Source organism: Choloepus didactylus, chromosome 2, assembly GCF_015220235.1.
Source record: "Choloepus didactylus isolate mChoDid1 chromosome 2, mChoDid1.pri, whole genome shotgun sequence".
In the NCBI taxonomy this organism is placed as follows: Eukaryota; Metazoa; Chordata; class Mammalia; order Pilosa; family Megalonychidae; genus Choloepus; species Choloepus didactylus.
The window spans coordinates 7,714,961-7,738,099 of record NC_051308.1 but is presented as its reverse complement, the minus strand read 5'-3'; the positions used below and the strand labels follow the sequence as shown (position 1 = coordinate 7,738,099).

Genomic DNA, 23,139 nt, shown 5'->3' with positions numbered 1-23,139 from the left:
GTTCATTTGGGTTGCTCTTCTGTGAATTGCCTTTGCTTTTCTATTAATTTATCTTCTGACTATTGATGTATACGAGTTTCTTCTATATTCTGAACACTAATCCTTTGTCAGATATTTGAGTTTCAGATACCTTTTCTCAATCTATAGTATTTTTATTATACAAAAGTTTTTAATTTTAATAGAGTAAAAGATACGTCTTTTCTTTGATGGCTTATTCTTTTGTCTTTTTAAGAAATTCTTCCCTGTCGTGGAGGTCATAGATATTTAGTTAGAAAAATTTGCAAGTTTTGCTTTTTATCTTTGTGTCTTGAGTTCATTTGGAATTTATTTTTGGTTATGGTATAATAGGGACCTATGTTTGCCCCATGAAGATACCTGACTATTCCAGTATCGTATTGAATGGTCCATCATTTGAAGTTGCCATGTAACATCTGTCACATATAGAGATTCAGATGTCTTGATCTGTTCCTGAGGCTTTTGTTCCATTGTTCTGTCTGTGCCTGTTGCAATACCATACAGTTTTCATCCTACCTGGTAGGGCAAGTTTCCCCCAACATGCTGGTGTTCTTCAGGAGTATCCTGACTGTACTTGGCCCTTTGCTTTTCCGTATAAAATCCATCACAGCCTCTCAAGATCTTAAAAAAAAAAATTCCTGCTGAGATTTTGATTGAAATTGTATTATATTTATGAATTAATTTGGATATATCTAAGTTTAAAATAAAAAATATTTGGGTGCCTAAAAGAGTAAATGCCTGGTTTTTGCAAAAATTGGTCATCAAGAACAGCTAATTCTTAAAGAGTTCTAAATGTTACAAGGTTTTATTACATTTAAATAAGAAAAGTACACCATCAAAAATGTTCATTCATATATTGGGATAATTCATAAAATAAATACTGAAGCATCTTTAGTTTTTCATTATGCTTACTAATTTTTTCATTCATCAAGTATTTGTTTTAAAATTTGTTTCAACAAGGCCTTTTACTGCAGAATATAACAGAGGTTTGAAAATATCCAACAACTGGTAATAGGGAAGTTTTTCTCTGATTTTTTTGAGTACAGTGTATATATGATATAATTCACCTTTTTAGGTATACCTCAGTTGATTTTGGAGGGAAAAATTTCCCGTGCCAGCAAATGGCATGTGACAGATTGCCTATACTTTTAAAACTTGCCTCAGAAAGTTGACCTAGTATTTATAGATAATGGAATTGTGGCTCCATTCCATGTGGTCAGGCTGGATTAATTATTTGCTAAAATTCCTTTTTGTCCTTCCATAGAGGCTCACAGCCAGCAAAGGAAGCAAGCAGCGTAGTCGGCTCTCCATCATGGCCCAGTACCTCTGCCATGTTCGGAATAGCTTTACAATTCCAGGTCGAGCATTTGTCCCCAAGCCAAAGGTGAGTTTGCTTATTTGTTTTAATATACCAGATTTAGGTGTTTAACTGTAAACATTGCTCCCTTGAGGATGAGTCATAGGAAAATTATATCGAGGATCTGATCTTTGTTTATATTTATATAAACAGCTGTACCGTAACTTCTTCTTTACCTCTCCTAAATAAGAGCCATGAAAATGACAATATGAATAATGAGTTCTTGTTCTAGTTTTTCTCTCCCTTAGAAAAGTGACCAAATGTCTCATTTTATGCATGTTGTCCTAGTATTATTATTATTATCATTAGCATTAGTATTGTTATCATTATTAACGTCCCCTTTTACTCCTAAAAGTATCCCAGTTTGGAAGATAAGTTATGGTCGCCCAACCTTTGAGATAAGAACTCAGTATTTTTTGTGGTTTCTGGTAGAGACTTCTGATTAAAGTTATATAAAACATTATTTCCGTAATCTTAAAACTTTTTCCACTGTTTTGAGAGATCTTATTTTGGCAGTATTATTTGTGATAACTTATGTGAAAAATAGTTGGCTATTAATTAAACTGTGCTTTTACTATTATATGCTAATTACTGAGGAGTAAGTGCTAATTACAAAAACAAAGTTTCTCTACCACAAAATAGAAATGAAAAATACTAGTTTCTATTTTAGCAAAACCATTGATGACTTACTATAAAACATGTAATATAAAAACACATCCATTTCTCCTTTAAATGCATATTGAACACCTACTGCATGCAAAGCCTGGGCTAGGGAGGGGTACAATGATAGGGACACAGACATAGATTCTACCTTCAGAGATTTTCACAGGCTAGTGAGGAACAGAAGTTTCCCTTTGGTTATTAGAGCTCTCAAATATATAGTCTTGCCAAGTTTCTCTTACATCATTTTACTTTCCTAAATAAAAGTAGATAGCATGAAATAATTGTACTGAATTGTGTAAGAAACTGTGCACTTCATTTTTATTCTTTTTTTTTTTCTTTTTCAATGAGTTTCTCATTTTTTCCCTTTTCTGAGTTTGTTAGTTGTAGTTCTTACTTGAGAACTTCACTGTAAAAGATAGGATCAAGGACAACATTTAAGGGAGGTAGAAGAAATTTGACTGTTGAAAGTTAAACTAATTGAAGTAATTTATAGCCTACTTAGTGGTCTATAGATTTAGACTGGGACTCCGGCCAAAGGTGTGGGATCCACTTGTATATTTTAGTGTCTGGTGAGTCCCCCTGTTCTTTGATGCCACCTTGCTACTCTCTGCCATGATATCTACTTAATTGTCAGCTGTTTCTAAATCGAGCTCAAGGAACTTACTATCAGTACCACCTCCCTTCAGCATCTCAGTGTTTCAAGAACATTGAAAATCACTTCTCCTGAAACAATTAGATCCAGATACAATTTAGTGGCTGAAGAGATCTTAGAGGTTATCATCCAGTTTAACATATTTGTGCTTTCAGACTTTCCATCCTAGAACAGAGGTCATTGTAAGGAAGAAAACCAGGTGTGACAGTGTAGCTTTTTATCATCTTGAAGAGCATATATTTTGAATAGTGTAAGAAGCTATTATATTAGAAACCAAGAACTTTACTTCTAGGCCTTTTTTTTAATGGAATTTTCTTGAGCTATATTAACACACCATATCATCCATCCGGTGGCTCACATTATCATCATATAGTTGTGCATTCATCATCACCACAATCGATTTTCAAGCATTTTCATTACCCCAAAATAAATAAATAAATATAAAACAGAACACCCAAAACATCCCATACCCATTATCCCCACTTATTATTTATGTATAGATTTTTGTCTTTATTTTATTACTCATCTGCCCATCCCCTGGGTAAAGGGAGTTCAGTCACAAGGTTTTCACAATCACATGGTCACATGAAAAATCTTATAGTTATACAGTCATCATCAGGAATCAAGTCTACTGGATTACAGTTCAACAGATTCAGGTATTTCCTTCTAGCTATTCTAATACAGTAGAAACTAAAAAGGAATATCTATATAATGTATAACAATAACCTCCAGAATGACCTCTCAATTCTATTTGAAATCTCTTAGCTACTAAACCTTTATTTTGCTTCATTTCTTTTCCCTCTTTTTGTCAAGATGGCATTCTCAGTCCCACAATGCCAGGGTCAGGCTCATCCCTGGGAGTCATGTCCCATTGGGGGGAGGGCAGTGAGTTTATTTTCAGAGTTGGCTGAGAGAAAGAAGCCACACCTGAGCAACAAAAAAGTGTCTCTGGGGGTGACTCTTAGGCGTAATTATAAGTAGGTTTAGCTTCTCCTTTGCAGGAATAAGTTTCAAAAGGGCAAGCCCAAAGATCAAGGGCTTGACTCATTAAACTGGGAGTCCCCATTGCCTGCGAGAACATCATGAATTCCCCAGGTAAGGAAGTTTAATATTTCCACATTTTTCTCCAGTCCTTCAAGGGGACTTTGCAAATACTTTTATTTTCTGCCCAAAATACCCTGGGATGTATCAGGGTGTTACATTAACCTGTACAGAATAACAAGATCTCATTCCCTGTTCTAAGTTCCATGTTGTTTGAATAAATTGACCATACAGGTTAAGTTAGATAGTGTGCTACAGAAAATATAAATTTTGTACCAAATGAACATGTCAAATAACAGTTAAAACTCAGGAATAGATGTGACTGCTATAAGAGCTTACAATACACGAAGCTTTACAGTAAGCCTTATTGAATATTCTGTACTCCTGTATCGCTGATTGCCCAATCTCTGCCCACAGTCTATTCCCTGACAACCTGTGCTCTCGAATTCAATTCTCAGCATTTGCTCATTATAGATAGTTTATATTACTGAGGCCTTACAATATTTGTCCTTCCATTTTTGGCTTATTTCACTCAACATAATGTCCTCAGGGTTCATTCATCTAGTTGCATGCCTCACAACTTCATTCCTTCTTTTTGGCCATTCAGTATTCCATTGTAGGGATACACCACAGTTAGCCTCTCCATTCACCTGTCATTGTACCTGTAGGCCATTTCCATCATTGCAAATCATGAATACTGCTGCCGTAAACACCAGTGTGCAAATGCCTGTTCATGTCCCTGCATGCTGTTCTTCCAAATATATACCAAATAATGGGGTTGCAGGATCACATAGCAACCCTTTGGATAGCCTGCTATGGAACCACCACCCTGCCTTCCAGAGGGCCTACACCATTTTACTTCCCAACCAATAGTGAATAGGTATATTTCTGTCTCCACATCTTCTCCAGCACTTGTATCTTTCTGTTTATTTTTTAAACAGTTTTATTCACACCCAACACAAAGCATCCTAAGTGAACAATCAATACCTCCCAGTATAATCATGAGAGCATTTCCATTTCTTCTGCAAAGAAAGAAGAGGAAAAAAAACAAAAGAATGAAGAAAAAAATTAAAAAGAAGAAACACCACCCTCAAGAATCCCATACCCCTCCCTTATATCCCCCTCTGTTGACATTTAGCTTTGGTATATTGCCTTTGTTACAATAATAGGAAGGATATTACAATGTTAGTGTTAACTATAGACCCTAGTTTGCATTGACTGTATTTTTTCCAATGTACCATCCCATTTTCAACACCTTGCAATATTGACATTCACTTATTCTCTCATGTAAAAACTTTCTTAGATTTCTACATTTAATCAACATCATTTTCCACTCTAGTTTTTGCTTAATTATACAGTCCCAATTTTTATCCTGTCTTTCCTTCTGGTTCATACATGCGTCTAGCCTTGCTCTTTCAACCATACTCACACTCAGATTTTTCATTATACTTAAAATATTGTGCTATCATCAGATAGTATTGTGCCATCCATTTCTGGATCTTAATAATCAATCCTGTTGAACATTCTGTACTTTTCAGCATCAAATGCGCGATCTCTACCCTCTTGCTACCTCCTGATAACCTGTGTTCTTAACTTCAACTCTGAGTTTGCTCATTATAGTTAGTTCATATTAGTGACACCATACAACATTTGTCCTTTTGTTTCTGGCTAATTTTGCTTAATATAATGTCCTCAAAGTTCTTCCACATTGTTGCATGCATCATGACTTTATTCTGTCATCATGACTTTATTCTGTAATATTCCATCGTATGCATATTGCACACTTTGTTTATCCACTCCTATGTTGATGGACTAGGCTGTTTCTATTTCTTAGCAATCAAGAATAATGCTGCTACAAACATCAGTATACAAATGTCTGTTCAAGTCCTAGCCTTCAGTTCCTCCAAGTATACATCTATTAATGGGATTTGCTGGATCCTACGGCAATTCTATATTTAGCTTCCTGAGAAACCACCACACTGCCTTCCAGAGCGGTTGCACCATTCTACATTCCCACCAACAGTGAATAAGTGTGACTCTTTCTCCACATCCTCTCCAACACTTGTAGTTTTCCGTTTTTTTGATAATCACCATTCTAGTAGGTATGAGATGATATCTCACTGTGGTTTTGATTTGCATTTCCCTAATAACTAGTGAAGTTGAGCATCTTTTCATATGTTTTTGAACTGTATTTCCTCTTTGGAAAAGTGTCCATGTCTTTTGCACATTTTTTAATTGGGTTGTTTGTCTTTGTGTTGTTGAGTTGTAGGATTGCTTTATATATTCTGGATATTGAACCCTTATCTGAAATACGTGGCTTCCAAATATTGTCTCCCATTGCATAGGCTGCCTTTTTACTTTCCTGACAAAGTCCTTTCTTGCGCAGAAATTCTCAATTTTGAGGAGATCACGTTTATTTCTTCTTTCATTGTTCATGCTTTGGGTGTTAGGAAACCAGCTCCTAGCACAAGATCTTTAAGATATTTCCCTACATTTGCTTCTAAAAGTTTTATGGTCTTAGCTCTAATGTTTAGGTCTTTGATCCATTTTGAGTCAATTTTTGTATAAGGTGTGAGATAGGGGCCCTCTTTCATAATTCTGGATATGATATCTAGTTCTCCAAGCACCATTTATTGAAGAGGCTGCTCTGGCCCAGTTGAGTCTACTTGACTGTCTTATCAAAGATGGATTGTCTGTAGATGAGAGAGTGTGGGGAACCAAGCTTTTCATGTCACTTAGACCATGTCCGGGGCGGTGGCCTGGAACGCTGGGTCACAAGCCTGCATGGAACGCCTTGTAGGCATGCCTTGTAAAGATGTGTGTCTTGTGACTATGACAGCAGCGTTAACCATTGACCCCAAATTGTTCCTTCTTATCCGCAGCAGGATGTAAAGATTAATATCTGAGAGACCCTGAATGCTTTTGATCACATAGCATAGTCTAGCTTTGTGTAACAAACGAATAAATAACTGGAGCACAGGTGCATCAGCACCCACTTGGCACACGATGCTGTGGGTCCCCTGCTCCCTTAAATCATAACTTTGTGTCTGTGTCTCATTTCAGCATTGCCCTGTCAGCAACAAGAGAATCTATTTCTGAACACTCAATTCTATTCCATTGGTCAGTATTCCTGTCTTTATGCCAGTACCATGCTGTTTTGACAATAGTAGATTTGTAATATGCTTTAAAGTCAGGTAGTGTGAGACCTCCTACTCTGTTTTTCTTTCTCAAGATAGTTTTAGCTATTTGGGACACCATGCCCTTCCAAATAAATTTGATTATTGGTTTTTGTATTTCTGAAAGTAAGTTGTTAGGATTTTAGTTGGTATTGAATTGAGTCTATAAATCAATTTGGGTAGAATAGACATATTAACTATGTTTAGTCTTCTAATCCATGATCACAGTATGTCCTTTCATTTATTTAGATCTTCTTTGATTTCTTGGAGCAATTTTTTTTTTGTAGTTTTCTATGTATATGTCTTTTATGTCCTTGGTTAAATTTATTCCTAAATATTTTATTCTTTTGGTTGCTATTGTAAGTAGAACTTTTTTCTTGATTTTCTCCTCAGATTGCTCCTTACTAGTAAATAGAAACACTAATGATTTTTGCACATTGATCTTGTATCCTGCCACTTTGCTGTACTCGTTTATTAGCTCTGGTAGCTTTACGGTAGATTTTTTGGGATGTTCTACATATAGGATCATGTCATCTGCAAACAGTGAAAGTTTTACTTCTTCCTTTCCAAATTGGATGCCTTTTAGTTTTTTCTTGCCTGATTTTTCTAGCTAGAACTTCCAGCACAATGTTGAAAAACAGTAGTGACAGTCTGCATCCTTGTTTTGTTCCTGATCTTAGAGGGAAAGCTTTCAGTCTTTCCCAATTGAGTATGATATTAACTGTGGGTTTTTCATATATTGCCTTTATCATGTTGAGGAAGAAGTTTCCTTCTATTTCTATCCTTTGAAATGTTTTCATCAAGAAAGGATGCTGAATTTTGTCAAATGCCCTTTCCGCATCGAGATGATCATGTGGTTTTTCCTCTTTAATTTATTGATGTGATGTATTATGTTAATTGTTTTCTTGTGTTGAACTACCAGTTTGTTAGCATGTAGTCATTCCTGTGTCTTCTCATTATCCTACTTTATTTCTGTGGGATCAGTAGTTATGTCCCTTCTCTTATTTCTGATTTTATTTATTTGTATCCTGTCTCTTTTTTCCTTTGTCAGCCTACCTAAGGGTCCATTGATTTTATTGATTTTCTCCGAGAACCAACCTCTGGTTTTGCTGATTCTCTCTTGTTCTCATGCTCTCAAGTGCATTAATTTCTGCCATCATCTTTGTTGTTTCTTTCCTTCTGTTTGCTTTGGGCTTGGTTTGCTGTTCTCTCTTTAGTTCCTCCAGATGAGCAGTTAAGTCCTTGATTTTTGCTCTTTCTTCTTTTTTAATATAAGCATTTAGGGTGATAATTTCCCTCTCAGCACTGCCTTTGCTGCATCCCATAAGTTTTGATATGTTGTGTTCTCATTTTCATTTGCCTGAGTTACTTACTGATTTCTCTTGTAATTTCTTCCTTGACTCACTGATTGTTTAAGAGTGTGTTGTTTAGCTTCCCTATATTTGTGAATTTTCCAACTTTCCACCTGTTACTGATATCCAATTCCATTCCATCATTATCTGAGAAAGTTGTATAACTCTCTCAGTGTCTGTTTATCTGTAAATATTTTAAACTCTCCCTCATTTTTGAAGGACATTTCTGCTGGATTTAGAAGTCTTCATTGACAGTTGTTCTCTTTCAGTATCTTGAATATATCAAACCACTGCCTTCTCACCGCCACTGTTTCTGCTGAGAGATCGACCTCAGTCTTATCGAGCTTCTCTTGTATATGGTAGATTGCTTTTCTCTTACAGCTTTCAGAATTTTCTCTTTGACTTTGACGTTTGATAATCTGATTAGTAAATGTCTTGGAGTAGGTCTATTTGAATCTATTCCATTTGAGGTACACTTTGTTTCTTGGACCTGTAATTTTATGTCTTTCATAAGATTTGGAAATTTTTCATTGGTTATTTCTTCCATTATTCTTTCTGCCCCTTTTCCCTTCTGTTCTCCTTCTGTGATACCCATAACACGTATATTTGTATTCTTCATGTTGTCGTTCAGTTCACTGAGACCCTGCTCATATTTTTCCATTCTTTTCCCTATTTGTTCTTTTGTTTGTAGGCTTTTGGATGTCCCGTATTCTAATTCAGTTAATACTTTCTTCTGCCTCTTCAAATCTGCTGTTGTATGTCTTCATTGTGTTTTTCATCTCTTCTTTTGTGCCTTTCATTCTTGTAAGTTCTGTTATTTGTTTTATCAAGCTTTTGAGTTCTTCTGTATGGACACCCTGTGTCTTCTTTATATCCTTTATCTCTTCTCATATTTTCCTTCAACTTGTTGATTTGATTTAGAAGATTTGTTTGAATATCTTTAATTAGTTGTTTCAATTCCTGTATCTCAGTTGAGGTGTTAGTTTGTTCCTTTGGGCCATATCTTCATGCTTCCTAGTATGAATCATGAATATTTTTTGGGGTCTAGAATTCTGATTTTCTTAATTAGTTTATTCGCGAGGTCGTTTATGTCTTTTGCCTAGTTTCTTGTTGGATGGCTTTGTTTTCTATGTTTCATCTCTCTCACCGTCCAGTTGTCAGGTTGGCTCTTCCCCACAGTCTCTCCCAAAAACCAGGCACCCACACTGACTAGCCTCAGAGATAGAGGGTAGACGCTGGGTTCCCCAGCAAGCTCTCTTTGTGTGGTAAAATAAGTCTGCTGGCTCCCAGTGGTCTGTTTTTCACTGGTCAGTAAGACCTGGGTTTCTTTTATCGCCCTTCTTTAACAGTTAGGTTGTTCACATTTCTCAGCCTAAACAGGACTGGGTTTCCATGCAGCAGATGTAAACCAGCTCCAATGGTCCTAAGATAGTGTCTAGAGAGTCTTTTAAAAGCCGCTGTATTCCCTTGCACTTTCTGGTCTGTCCAGGAGATGTGCTATTTGGTGACTTAATCATCCTCAGAAGCTGTTTTGCCTCCGAGCAGAGATGCGTCTGAACAGATGGGGCGGAAACTACAGGAATCCTGTGCCCTCACTTTGCTGGCCAAAATCTTACTTAATGTGGGGCTGTGTCTTTACTTGTGGCAGAAGACTCTGCTGTCAGTTTTCTAGCTGTTCCTCAGGCACTCATCAGGCTGCCCAAAGCTGTTTCCCTCATGGGTGGGTGAACGGCTTTCAGACACAGGGCTGGAAACATGGTCTCTGTCCACATTTTCTCAGACTCTTTGTCCCTCACTGACTTGGGCCTTGAAATGACTTCCCCTTTCCCCTGGGTCTCCAGACAGTAGGGGTCTGTCTCACTGCTGTGAGAGATTTTATAGCCTGTGTCCCCAGTGAGAGTGGTCCTGGCTGCTGTTTCTATGCCTTTCCCCCATTGTTTGAGACCAAGTGAGGGGGAGGGGAGAGAACCAGCAGGTCCAGGACGAGAGATTCCTACCTATTATTTTTTCTCTTTCTTTAATTCGGCATTTCTAGGGTCCTTCTCCAGTCTACATCTTCCTCCAGGTTTCTGAACAATTCAGAATTCTCCATTTTTCATTGAATCCCTAGAGAGAGGTTCTCAGTAGCTGTTTATGTCACCATGTTGATGATGTCATTCCCTACTTACAGGCTTTTGTAGTTATGGTTATTACAATCATGCAGTATCTTTGAGCTCTCTTCTTACCAAGGGTTGCTTAGGATGGATGTTAGGATTTTTTTTTTTTTTTCATTTTTATTGAGATTGTTCAGATACCATACAATTATCCAAAGATCCAAAGTGTACAATCACTTGCCCCTGGGTACCCTCATATAGCTGTGCATCCATCACACTTAATTTTTGTTCAATTTTTAGAAACTTTTCATTACTCCAGACAAGAAATAAAGTGAAAGATGAAAAAAGAAAAAAGAAAATGAAACTCTAATCCTCCCCATCCCTAACCAGCCCCCCTCAATTGTTGACTCCTAGTATTGCTATAGTACATTTGTTACTGTTTATGAAAAAATGTTGAAATACTGCTAACTGTAGTATATAGTTTGTAATAGGTATATAGTTCTTCCCTATATGCCCCTCTATTATTAACTTCTAATTGTATTGTCATACATTTGTTCTGGTTCATGGAAGCGATTTCTAGTATTTGTACAGTTGATCATGGACATTGCCCACCATAGGATTCAGTTTTATACATTCCCATCTTTTGACCTCCAACTTTCGTTCTGGTAACATATATGACTCTGAGCTTCCCCTTTCCACCTCATTCACACACCATTCGGCACTGTTAGTTATTCTCACGTCTTGCTACCAACACCCCTGTTCATTTCCAAACATTTAAGTTCATCCTAGTTGAACATTCTTCTCATACTAAGCAACCACTCCCCATTCTTAAACCTCGTCCTATATCTTGGTACCTTGTATTTCATGTCTATGAGTTTACATATTATAATTAATTGCTATCAGTGAGACCCTGCCATAATTGTCCTTATGTGTCTCACTTATTTCACTCAGTATATTGCCCTCGAGGTTTTGTCATCAACCCATTTTTTTTTAAATATGGTTTTGTTCACTCACCATACATTCCATCCCAAGTAAATAATCGATGGTTCTCTGCGTGGTCATACATTTATGTGTTCACCACCTTCATCACTATCTATATAAGGGCATCTACATTTCTTCCACAAGGCAGGAGGGAGAGTCAAAGAAGGTAGAGAGGCAAAAGAAAGAGGAAAAAAAAAATGACAGCTAGGAAGCAGCAAAAGGAAAAATAACCTTAAATCAAAGTAGAATAAAGAATCAGACAATACCACCAATGTCAAGTGTCTAACATGCCTCCCCTATACCCCCTCTTATCTGCATTTACCTTGGTATATCATCTTTGTTACATTAAAGGAAGCATGATACAGTGATTCTATTAGTTACAGTCTCTAGTTTATGCTGATTGCATCCCTCCCCCAATGCCTCCCCATTTTTAACACCTTGCAAGGTTGACATTTGCTTGTTCTCCCTCGTAAAAGAACATATTTGTACATTTTATCACAATTGTTGAATACTCTAGATTTCACCAAGTTACACAGTCCCAGTCTTTATCTTTCCTCCTTTCTTGTGGTGTCTCACATGCTCCCCACCTTCCTCTCTCATCTATATTCATAGTTATCTTTGTTCAGTGTACTTACATTGTTGTGCTACCATCTCCCAAAATTGTGTTCCAAACCACGCACTCCTGTCTCCTGTCACCCTGTAGTGCTCCCTTTAGTATTTCCTGTAGGGCAGGTGTCTTGTTCACAAAGTCTCTCATTGTCTGTTTGTCAGAAAATATTTTGAGCTCTCCCTCATATTTGAAGGACAGCTTTGCTGGATATAGGATTCTTGGTTGGTGGTTTTTCTCTTTCAGTATCTTAAATATATCACACCACTTCCTTCTTGCCTCCATGGTTTCTGCTGAGAGATCCGCACATAGTCTTATTAAGCTTCCTTTGTATGTAATGGATTGCTTTTCTCTTGCTGCTTTCAGGATTCTCTCTTTGTCTTTGACATTTGATAATCTGATTATTAAAGTGTCTTGGTGTAGGCCTATTCATATCTCTTCTGCTTGGAGTACGCTGCGCTTCTTGGATCTGTAATTTTATGTCTTTCATAAGAGATGGGAAATTTTCATTAATTATTTCCTCTATTATTGCTTCTGCTCCCTTTCCCTTCTCTTCTCCTTCTGGGACACCAATGATATGTACATTATTGTACTTTGTTTCATCCTTGAGTTCCCGGAGATGTTGCTCATATTTTTTCATTCTTTTCTCCATCTGCTCCTTTGCGTGTAGGCTTTCAGGTGTTTTGTTCTCCAGCTCCTGAGTGTTTTCTTCTTCCTCTTGAGATCTGCTGTTGTATGTTTCCATTGTGTCTTTCATCTCTTGTGTTGTGCCTTTCATTTCCGTAGATTCTCCTAGTTGTTTTTTTGAACTTTTGATTTCTGCCATATATATGCCCAGTGTTTCCTTTACAGACTCTATCTCTTTTGCAATATCTTCTCTAAACTTTTTGATTTGATTTAGCATTAGTTTAAATTCCTGTATCTCAGTTGAAGTGTACGTTTGTTCCTTTGACTGGGCCATAACTTTGTTTTTCTTAGTGTAGGTTGTAATTTTCTGTTGCCTAGGCATGGTTTCCTTGGTTATCCAAATCAGGTTTTCCCAGACCAGAACAGGCTCAGGTCCCAGAGGGAAGAAATATTCAGTACCTGGTTTCCCTGAAGGTGTGTCTTAGAAAATTGCTCCACCCTTTGATGCCTCAGGTCACTGTGCTTTTCTGCCCAGCAGGTGATGCCTGTTAGCCTATAATTCTTGACTGGTGTGAGGAGGTATGGCCGTGTTCCCCCAGGCTCTGGGGTCTGGTTCTGAATGGAAAGGGCCCCACCCCTTTCCTCCTAGAGAAGACAGACCCCCCAGGTGGAGGTCATTAGCATTTCAGTGGTCTCACTCTCTGCTTGTGCTGTCTCCACCCTTCCCCAAGTCACAGCCCTGGAAACTGAATATGACTTGGGCTTTCTCCACTGAGCCGAAAAAGAAACAGATATTCCCCTTCAGACCCAGTCCAAGGCGACCCTCCGGCTCTCCAAGGTCAGTCGTCACCCAAAGCCTCTGTCTGTGTTTTGGGGATGCGTACCTTTAGTGAGCAGTTCACACTCGCTACTTAAAACCCCAGTTGGAGCTCAGCTGAGCTGTATTCGCTTGCTGGGAGAGAGCTTCTCTTTGGCACCACGAGGCTTTGCAGCTTGGGCTAAGGGGGAGGGGGGTCGCACGACTTGGATCCACAGGTTTTACTTACAGATTTTATGCTGTGTTCTCGGGCATTCCTCCCAGTTCAGGTTGGTATATGATGAGTGGATGGTCTCATTTGTCCCCCCACAGTTATTCTGGATTATTTACTAGTTGTTTCTGGTTTTTTGTAGTTGTTCCAGGGGGACTACTTAGCTTCCACTCCTCTCTATGCTGCCATCTTGTTAGGATATTTTTAGTGGAAAGTGTCTCGCTCTTTTTTTTTTAGTTGTCTAGGTGAGAGTACTTGATGGTGTTCAGGAGTTATTATCAACTTTGTCTTTGATTTATGGATAAGGTACATACGAGATTAAGGCCTTAGGAAAATATTTAATATTTGGAAAACAGCTCACTGTGTCTTTGATTCTCTTTTTAGTGAGGGATGTTTGCTTTTTTGGTAAATGAAACAGATTCATAGCGATTTTCTTTGCATGCTGTTCACTATATTGTAAATATCGCATGCTTTAGGGCAGTGAATTTGTTTGTAATCCAGGAAAGCAGTTATTAAGGAAGAGAGAGATTATATTATGATAAAGGAGAAAACAATAAATCAAATGATTAAATTTCAATTCTAAGGGAACTTTTGCCATACTCTGGTGCTCTGTGGTAATTTTACCACATTAGGGCAGATCAAGAAAATGCTGAGGGAAGCTAGAAATAGTTGATTAATAGTTACATTGAATGAAATTTTTAAAAGTTCATTTTCTTTGGTAAGAAAGGGGGAGAGTCTTTACAAAGATACTAAAATAACAATACAAGATCATCCCTCTGGATAAACCATTCTGAACATAAGAAGAGAAAGTCATGGACACGTTAACTACAGCACAACGTAGAATTTGCTAAGTGCTAAAATCAAGGAACAGGCAGATTCTTGGGGGAATTGAGAGAGGGAGATTTATTTTTATACGTCTCAGAAGAAAAATTGCTCAGAAGAAAAATTCAGTGCTTATCCTCAATCAAAACCCTTAAGAATTAGATATGGAGGGTTTCTTTGGGGATATAAGAAGGGCTTATTTATAACTACCTTAGAAAATTTCCTGCTAGAATCTGCTATCCCTTCTCCTTGTGGGCCTGTTGATTAATTAGCTTAAATAAACTTTATAGGCAGAACTTTTACTATTGTGGCACTATTGCAGTCTTGTGCTGATGAGTTGGACTGATTTCTTGCCAAAATCTGCATCTCATTAATTTCTCTTACATAGTCCCCAACATTTGAACCCCACATTCTTTCCAATTGCCAGAAAAGACAACCTTTTAGGTTCTTAAAAATAGATTAACAGGTCTACTCTATTGTTTCTTAAACTACTAGAGTTGGTGGACATATTCTTGAAGACCTACATACTAAGCTAGGATTTTAAAAAATTTTTGTTTTCATTTCACTGATGAGATAATAAAATTGTTTTACCAATCATAAGACAAAATGTCTCTTGCAGTGCAAATTCAGTTAAAAATGTTTCTATGGCAAAATTAAACCTTTGTCTTTAAAGTTTCTAATGCTGGCCTCTGTAGACCCCTGAGAAACTACATTCTGGGGTTTCACAGTAATCCTTTTCTTCAGTTAGTCTACACATTACCCAAGTTTGGGAAATACTGAGCTATTAGATAATCCCACAAAATTCTGTTGCCATCTTTTTTCTTTTATAAATTGTAGTCATTGGCCTCTTAATTTAACGTTCTTCCCAAGGAATGGTCAGACTTTAGCTCTAACTACTATCCTGTACTCAGATCTTATAGATAAATCACTTAAATATTATATAAGAATTGTAACAGCAGTTTTTGTATTGTGGTTTTTTTAATCTATGGATGCTCTTCTTTATACAGAGGAAGCATAGAATTGTGAAAGTAGCATGGGCTTTGAAGTCAACAAGACATGTTGGAATTCTAGCATTCCTTGTTAGGAGAACTTGGTCAGGTTGATAAGTTGTAGTCTTATGAGGAATAAAAATAATGTGAAATGCCTCATGTGAACACCTGGCACATGAAGACAGTCAGTAAAAGGTAATTATTGTTATGATTATAAACAGAAATATTTATGGACTAAGTGGTAATAATGTAGTAGTACAGATTATAATTTAAGACATATAGACTTTGCCTCTAATTTTTCCTAGTTAGAAATATGGCATATGGAACAAGTTACCCCAAACATGCTACAGATTTAAAGCATAAATGATGTCAATAAAATTTTAGATAAATGAATGATACACCCATGACGTGATTAAGAAAAGGCAGGGACTTAGGTCACTTACTAATTTTGAAGGGCAGCATTTTAAAGGCTTCCAGCTACACTTGCCATTGCTATTGATACCTCCTCGACTTCTGTCTGAAATAGTTTGCAGCTAGTGGATGAGGCACATAAGTAGCCATTTTTCATGCCTTTGTGTTTTATATACCTCATCCAGGATTATTTAATAGCATTTTTTCTCTCTCTTCCTTTTCTTTGTAACTTTAGTTTTTCACATTTATTAGTGGTTTTTATACTTACTGTAGCTGGGATTTTATTGTAAATTGCCTCAAATTATTTTTGAAAGTATGTCAGTCTAAAATAAATTTTATATTATTTTATATAAATATAAATATATCTAAGAGCCAGCTTTATAATTAATTGAACATAAAGTAAGTGTTGAATTGAGACAAGAGTACTTATTACAGTCTAATTTAATACTATTTATGCTTTTCATAGTACTCAAGAAGAAAATAAGCAGTATTACAAAACAAAGTTGCATTTTTGCAGATGACACTTTCATATATGTATAATGTACAATGAAAAGAACAAAAACGTTATTGGAGGCTTCCAGTCAACCAAGATGACAGTTTAAGACACTTCAGGGTTCTGTTCCCCCACAGAATCTCCCACAAGCAAAAACTAGCATCTTCCTCAAAACTCTGGAAAACAGTTAAAGGGTTGCAGTAACTGGGTGAGGGCTAAATCAAAAAAACACAACTTGAAAAAACAGTAGGAGAAGCTCTTGTCACCTTTGCTCAACCCTCCCCCACCCTCTCTCTGGTACAGTATGGAGCCAGCCTGTGTGTGGGTCCTTGTCCCTGTTCTGGAGGTAGCAGGGTAACCCCTAGGTACTTACTGAGGTGTCTGTATGTCCATTCCACTCTATGGGGTGGCAGCCTGAAAGACTGATTCAGGAAACTTGTTTCTGGTTTACCTTCCCAGAAATTGCGTTGCAGTCAAAAGTAGCTTACAGACAGTTAAAGCAGTATAAGAAACAATTAAATGAAGCAGCCTGGGGCAAAGAATTACCTGGTTTAAGACATACAATATTGCACCCAGGAAGTGGGGAGGGGGTACAGTCTATTTCATAAGGAGTAAAGGAGGAAGTAGAATTTCTGTAGATGGGAGAATTCCTAAGGCCAGAGCACAAGCCTAGAACAAAAAGCAGGCTCAGAGAGACAGGGAGAGCCTCATACAGATCTTGATAGAAGGGATAACCTCTGAAGGAAAGCACCAGCCAGCACAGTACCGATTTGTAAAGGCTGTGAAACGTGTTTTTGCATTAGTTTGTTTGTATTAGCTGCTGACACTCGAGGAAATCTTTGTCATATCACTAACTGGATACAAATTTAAGGACAGACAGCTCAGGGACTAAAATCCCAGAGTGAACACTTTAAAATATTAAAATGTGCAGTGTGCAACAAAAGATTACAGGACAAAGAAAGATCTTCTGTTTAGATGTTCTATACATTGTTGAAAGTATGTTTAAGTCTCTATTATTGTAGAACTGTATTCCTTCAGTTTTGTCAGTGTTTGTTTCATATAGTTTGGGGATTTCTGATTTGCTGCATAAATGCTTATAATTGTTATATCATCTTGGTAGATTGACCCTGTTATTGGTGTATATTGTCCTTCTTTGTCTCTTGTAACAAAGATTACAATAATATTATTTCTTATTTATTTATAATTTAAATCTTTAAAAGAAGTAGAGAACATAATTATACTAGCATTTTAATTTACCATGTAGTTACACTTACTAGAAATCTTTATTTCTTAATACAGCTCCAAGCTGCTATCTGCTGCCCTTTCCTTTCAACCTGAAAGGTGACAAGAGCGTCTACTGTTTTTTTGTTTTTGTATGTCTTAACCTTCTTTGTCTCTTGTAAAAGCTTTTGACTTTGTCTCTTTTGTTCAGTATAGTACAGCCACCCCAGCTGTCTCTTTTTTAATATTTGCATGGAATATTTTTTTTCCATCCTTTCACTTTCAGTCTGTGTCTTTTGATCTAAAAGTTTTATTACGCTTCTAAACACCATAGTTGGAGCATGCTTTTTTATCTATTCTGCCAATGTGTCTTTCAGTTGGAAAATTTAATCCATTTGCATTGAGAATAATTACTGACTGACTTCCACCATTTTGTTCTTTGTATCTTTTACATTTTTTTACCTGTTTTGTCCCTCATTTCTCCATTGCAGCCTTTTCTGCAGTCTTCTGCTGTAGGGAAACAGATTGACTCCTTCCTCATTTCCATTTCTGTATATATTCTAAATACTTTCTTTGTGGTTACTGTGGAGTCTGTATTTACATTTCTGTACCAAAACTAGTCTGAAATGATACCAATTTAACTTCAAAAACATGCAGTGTCTCTGTTCTTATAGCCCTCCTTTCCCCCTCTTTTTGTTTGGTGGAGGGAGAATCACACATTACCTCTTTATATTTTGCATGCCCCTACCATAGAAATATGATTATTTCTTTTTTATTTATAACTTAAATCTTTAAAAGAAGTAGAGAATACAATTATACTGGCATTTTAATTTACCATGTAGTTACACTTACTAGAGATCTTTATTTCTTCATACAGCGCCAAGCTACTATCTACTGCCCTGTCCTTTCAACCTGAAAAACTCACCTTAGCATTTCTCTTAGGGCATATCTCATGTTGAAAAACTCCCTCAGTTTTTGTTTATCTGGGAATATCTTAAACTCTCCCTAACTTTTGAAAGACAGTTTTGCCAGATATTGGACTCTTGGCTTGCTTTTATTTTCTTTCAGTACTATAAACATGTTGTGCCACTGCCTTCTTAGCTGCATTGTTTCTGATGAGAAATTGACAGATAATATTATTGAGGATCCCATGTATGTGTCAAGTCTCTTGCTGCTTTCAGAATTCTGTCTTTATCTTTGACATTCATCATTTTTATTACTGTATGTCTCAGAGTAGGTCTGTTTGGGTTTATCCTGTTCAGAGTTTGTTGGGCTTCTTGGATGTGTATATTTGTGCTTGTTGGAATCTGTTATGTCCCCCACAAAAGCCATGTTCTTTAATGCAGTCTTGTGGAGGCAGACTTATTAGTCTTTTGTTTAGGGTGGAACCTTTTGATTAGGTTGTTTCCATGGAGATACGACCCAGCAAACTGTAGGTGAGACCTTTGGATTAGATCATTTCCATGGAGATTTGTCCATACCCATCCAGTGATTAGTTCACTGGAGTACTTTAAGAGAAGCTGAGAGAGACATTTTGGAGAGAAGCTAACAGCCAGCACAGATACTTAGAGATGCAGACAGAAAAACATTTGGAGATGCTAAGCTAAGAGAAGAAGCTCAGAGTTTGCCCCAGAGAATCTAAGAGAGGACCCCCAGATGCTTAGAGAGAAATGCCCTGGGAGAACAAGCAAGGACACATAGGAGCTGAAAGAAGCTAAGAGAGGCAGAAGCCCAGAGACATTTTGGAGAAAACCACTTTGAAATCAGAACTGGGAGCAAAGGACCAGCAGACACCAGCCACTTGCCTTCCCAGCTGACAGAGGTGTTCCAGACACCATTGGCCTTTCTTTAGTGAAGGTATTCTCTTGTTGATGCCTTAGTTTGGACACTTTTATGGCCTTAGAACTGTAACTTTGTAACTTCATAAGTCCCCTTTATAAAAGCCAATCCATTTCTTATACTGTGCGTAATGGCAGCTTTAGCAAACTGGAAGAATATTCATGCCTTCTGTCAATTTGGGGAAGTTTTCAGCCATTATTTCTTCAGATTTTCTTTCTGTCCCTTTCTCTTCCTCCTCTCCTTCTGAGATTCCCATATTGCATATGTTGGTACACTTCATGTTGTCCCACATGTCCTTTAGGTGCAGCTCACTTTTTTCATTATTTTCTGTATTTGCTATTTGGACTGAAAGATTTCTATTATCCTGTCTTCTAATTCACTGATTCTTTCTCTTGCCTGTTCCCATCTGCTATTTAACACCTCAAGTGTATTTTTAATCTGTTATTGTGTTTTTCACCCCCCAAAAGTTCAGTCTGGTTCCTTTCTAAAATTTCTTATTCCTCCTTTTGTTCATGCGTCCTCTTCTTGGTTTCTTTTAGTTCTATGTCCATGTTTTCCTTTAGCTCATTGAACTTATTTAGGAGAATTAACTGAACATCTTTGATTAGTTGTTCCAATGTCTGTGCATTCTCTGTTGTTTATTTTGTTCCCTTGAATGGGCCATCTTCCTGTTCCTTTGCATGTTTTGTAATCACTTGTTGAAGTCTGGGTCAGGTTCTCTCTCTTCCTTCAGGTGTTAGTGTGGATTGGCTGTGTGTTGAGGTTCTTCTTCAGTGCTTCACCCAGATTACACCAAACCCAGAGAACAGCCTGTGGTTCCGTTATTCTCAGGTCTCTGAGCCTGTGTCTAGCCCTGGACATGTTCAGTAACTTTCAAGAATTTCCCAGTTTGTGAGATTGTTTCCCCTCCACAAAGGAGTTCCTGTTCCCAGATTCTCCTCCCAGGGCCCTGGGTTATATTGTTGTTGTGTGATAATGATATTGATGGTGGGGGTGGTGGTGCTGCTGCTGCTGCTAATGATGGTTTTTCTTCCCTGGTAGTTGTAGTCAGCTCAGCTTCTCCACTCCTGCACTCTTCCTTTCACTCCAGCTTTCACCATTGGGTCCACTCTGTGACTCCATGGCCCAGTTTCCCCTTTTTGTGTTGTTTTTCAGCCCCTTGTAACTTCTGGGTTAGGGGTCCCTAAGTCTGTCAGAGCCATTTGGGGTCAATATCTAAAGACACCTGATATTTTTATCTGGGTTTGCCGATATCAGGCCTCAGAGACCTGCATTGGGAATGCACGTTGGGTGCAGACCACCGCCATGTCTAGACTGGGCCTCTAGGACCTGCACAGAAAGCACAGGGGCTTCCAGGTCACCTCTGTGAATCACACAAACTGCCGCACAGATCTGAGCATGCAGAAAGGGCCCAGACTGGTACATTTGTTGCGTTGCTCACCTATTGTTTTTAAGGGTTGGTTGTGTATGTGTGTGTGTGTGTGTGTGTGTGTGTCCTGTCAGCATTGGTTGAGTTGTTCTCTAGCCTTGATTGTCTTCCTGAGTTTTGTGATACTTGATTCTGCCCTTTTTATTGCTGTTTCTATAGGGGAATGTTCACTAGTCTGTCTTACACCGCCGTCTTGATCATGGTCCCATAGGTACTGTTTTTATCTTCATTTCCAATGAGTCATGCTTAATGACCAAAAGCTGAAGTAATGTGTGCAAGGTTACTGTGTGTCTTTGCACCCAGGCCAGAACTTGTACTCAGGTGGTTTGACTCTTGACCTGAAAAGGCTCCATGGTGAGGTAGCCAAGAGCACTGACTCTGGAGTCAGGGTTCCCTGGGTGGAGTCCGCTTCCCCACTTACCTTACAAGATGCATGACCTGGGGCAAATTAGGTAACTTCCTCAGTCACTCTCTACCTCAACTTCCTGTAGGCTGCTAAGAATAATACCCTCCTCCTGGACTTGTTACCAGGGTCCATGCAAAGGATTTAGATTAGGACTGGCATGTCATCCTAAACACCTGCAGTGGCATGTTTCTTCAAATAGAGCATTCTCCAGGTGTACAGAGATGGAGGCAGCCAGCTTCTTCAGGCAGCCAGGATTGAGGTCACAAAAGAGGTGCCATTTGAATGCTCAGGGATGAGTAGTGGCTTGAGCAGGCAGGGTGTGGGTCTGGGATGATTCTAAGGGAAGGGATGCAGTAGGGATGACCCCTGGTGAGGGTGGAGGGGCTTCATACCATCCCATCATTGCCATTTCTAGTCTGGATTGGATTGTGCTGTTATTTTGTATGAAAATTGCTGCTTTTCTGAGCATTTAAAGCACTCTGTTAGGAAGAAAATATTCAAGAGCTAAATAATAATTATTTTTAGAATTTTATATAATACCATCCTTAGCACACATAAAGTGAAATTTAAATACAGAAATATAGGATACACAGACTGCATATAAATCCAGTCACATAAAGCCTTATATTTGTCAAAGCAATCCTACCACATTAATTTGCATAGAAATGTTCTTTTAATTAGAGTTTTTTTTAATATGACATATATGTAGAAAATGATATTTGGTCCTCAAAAGGAATACATACTTTAAACAATGATTTAAATGTCTGCTTAAATGATTCCCTTCCTAATTCCCATATGAAATAGTACCTTTTCATTGTAGCTGTTCCATTAATTGCTAATGACATCATTACAAGAGAGAATGATCTACCAAATGAAATAAGTATAAAATATTTTATATTCTACTTCTCTGTGCACAAATGAAAATTATTTATTCACATAAAAGCTATTCTTCCCACTTCTTGCACTTATTAATGTACAAAGAGCTAGTCTTTTTTTTTCCTTAGTGTTATATCATTAACAATGACTGAGCTTAAATGAGCAGGTAAAGCATCAGAAACAACAGTTGTAACATTTCCTTTGCACATTAGAAAATCCAGTTTTTATTTTCTTGTTAAAATGTTTAAGTTACAGACTTAAGATAAATTATATTTTTAGAAGTATTTTTATGCTTTTAAAAGTTATTTTCACATCCATTATTCATTAATTGCAGCCGTTCATCAGTCAGAGAACAGGGGTGTCCTTGTTTACTTGAGTAAATTTGAGAAAGAAATGACAACTTGAAAGTAACCTTTATTATGCAAATACTAATAATGAGAACATAAATGAGATAAGGGAAAAAAACAAAATATTGTAGGATAAATGAATTTAGTTCCAAGAATTCTCTGACCGGAAGCAGAAGAGGGAAGTGCTTGGGCATTTTTAAATAAACAACATATTATCTCTTAGCTTGTACTTAATACTTTAAAAGTCCTGAAGAGTTTAGTTTGTGTTTGGCTTGGTTTTCCCTTGCTGTGGCTGCAGCTACCAATTTCTTTTCCTTAGTTCTGCCTAATCATAATTTAAATGTGATAATGTTGGCCTTTTTCTAAAATGAAAAAAAAAAAAAGGCAGGTCACAGTAGACGGGGACTTGGGTTGGATGATCTGAAGGGGGTGTACAGCTCTTCTACTCCTAATGTATTCTTCTCCAAAGTGGCTTTAAAACAGAAACGAGTTATTGTGGTCCTTGCCAACCAAATAGCAAAAGCAGATGCTATTCTTGATTAACACCAGGGCAAGTGCTTTTTATACTTGATGGTTTGGTTCTTTTATGAAGTCCAATTAAGTACCCATTTAGAAGCTATATCAACAGTTTATCTTAAAAAGAAAAAAAAAAGCCATCCTCTTTAGCTTATAAACCTTTATAAAGAAAGCAAAACATGAGACTGTAATGGAAAA

At 37.5% G+C, this 23,139-nt stretch overlaps 1 protein-coding gene across 4 annotated transcripts in view; it reads left to right on the top strand.

The window, feature by feature from the left end:
• TFB1M (transcription factor B1, mitochondrial) overlaps nucleotides 1-23,139 on the top strand; it is a 115,555-nt gene that overhangs the window by 59,546 nt on the left and 32,870 nt on the right. For all 4 annotated transcript variants that reach the window (XR_005214396.1, XM_037820224.1, XM_037820246.1 and 1 more), the window contains exon 5: nucleotides 1,280-1,399. Coding sequence is in view for 3 of the 4 variants with exons in the window: in XM_037820224.1 (XP_037676152.1) it covers nucleotides 1,280-1,399 (120 nt within the window). In the remaining variant the exon portion in view is untranslated. The remainder of the gene's footprint in view (nucleotides 1-1,279; nucleotides 1,400-23,139) is intronic.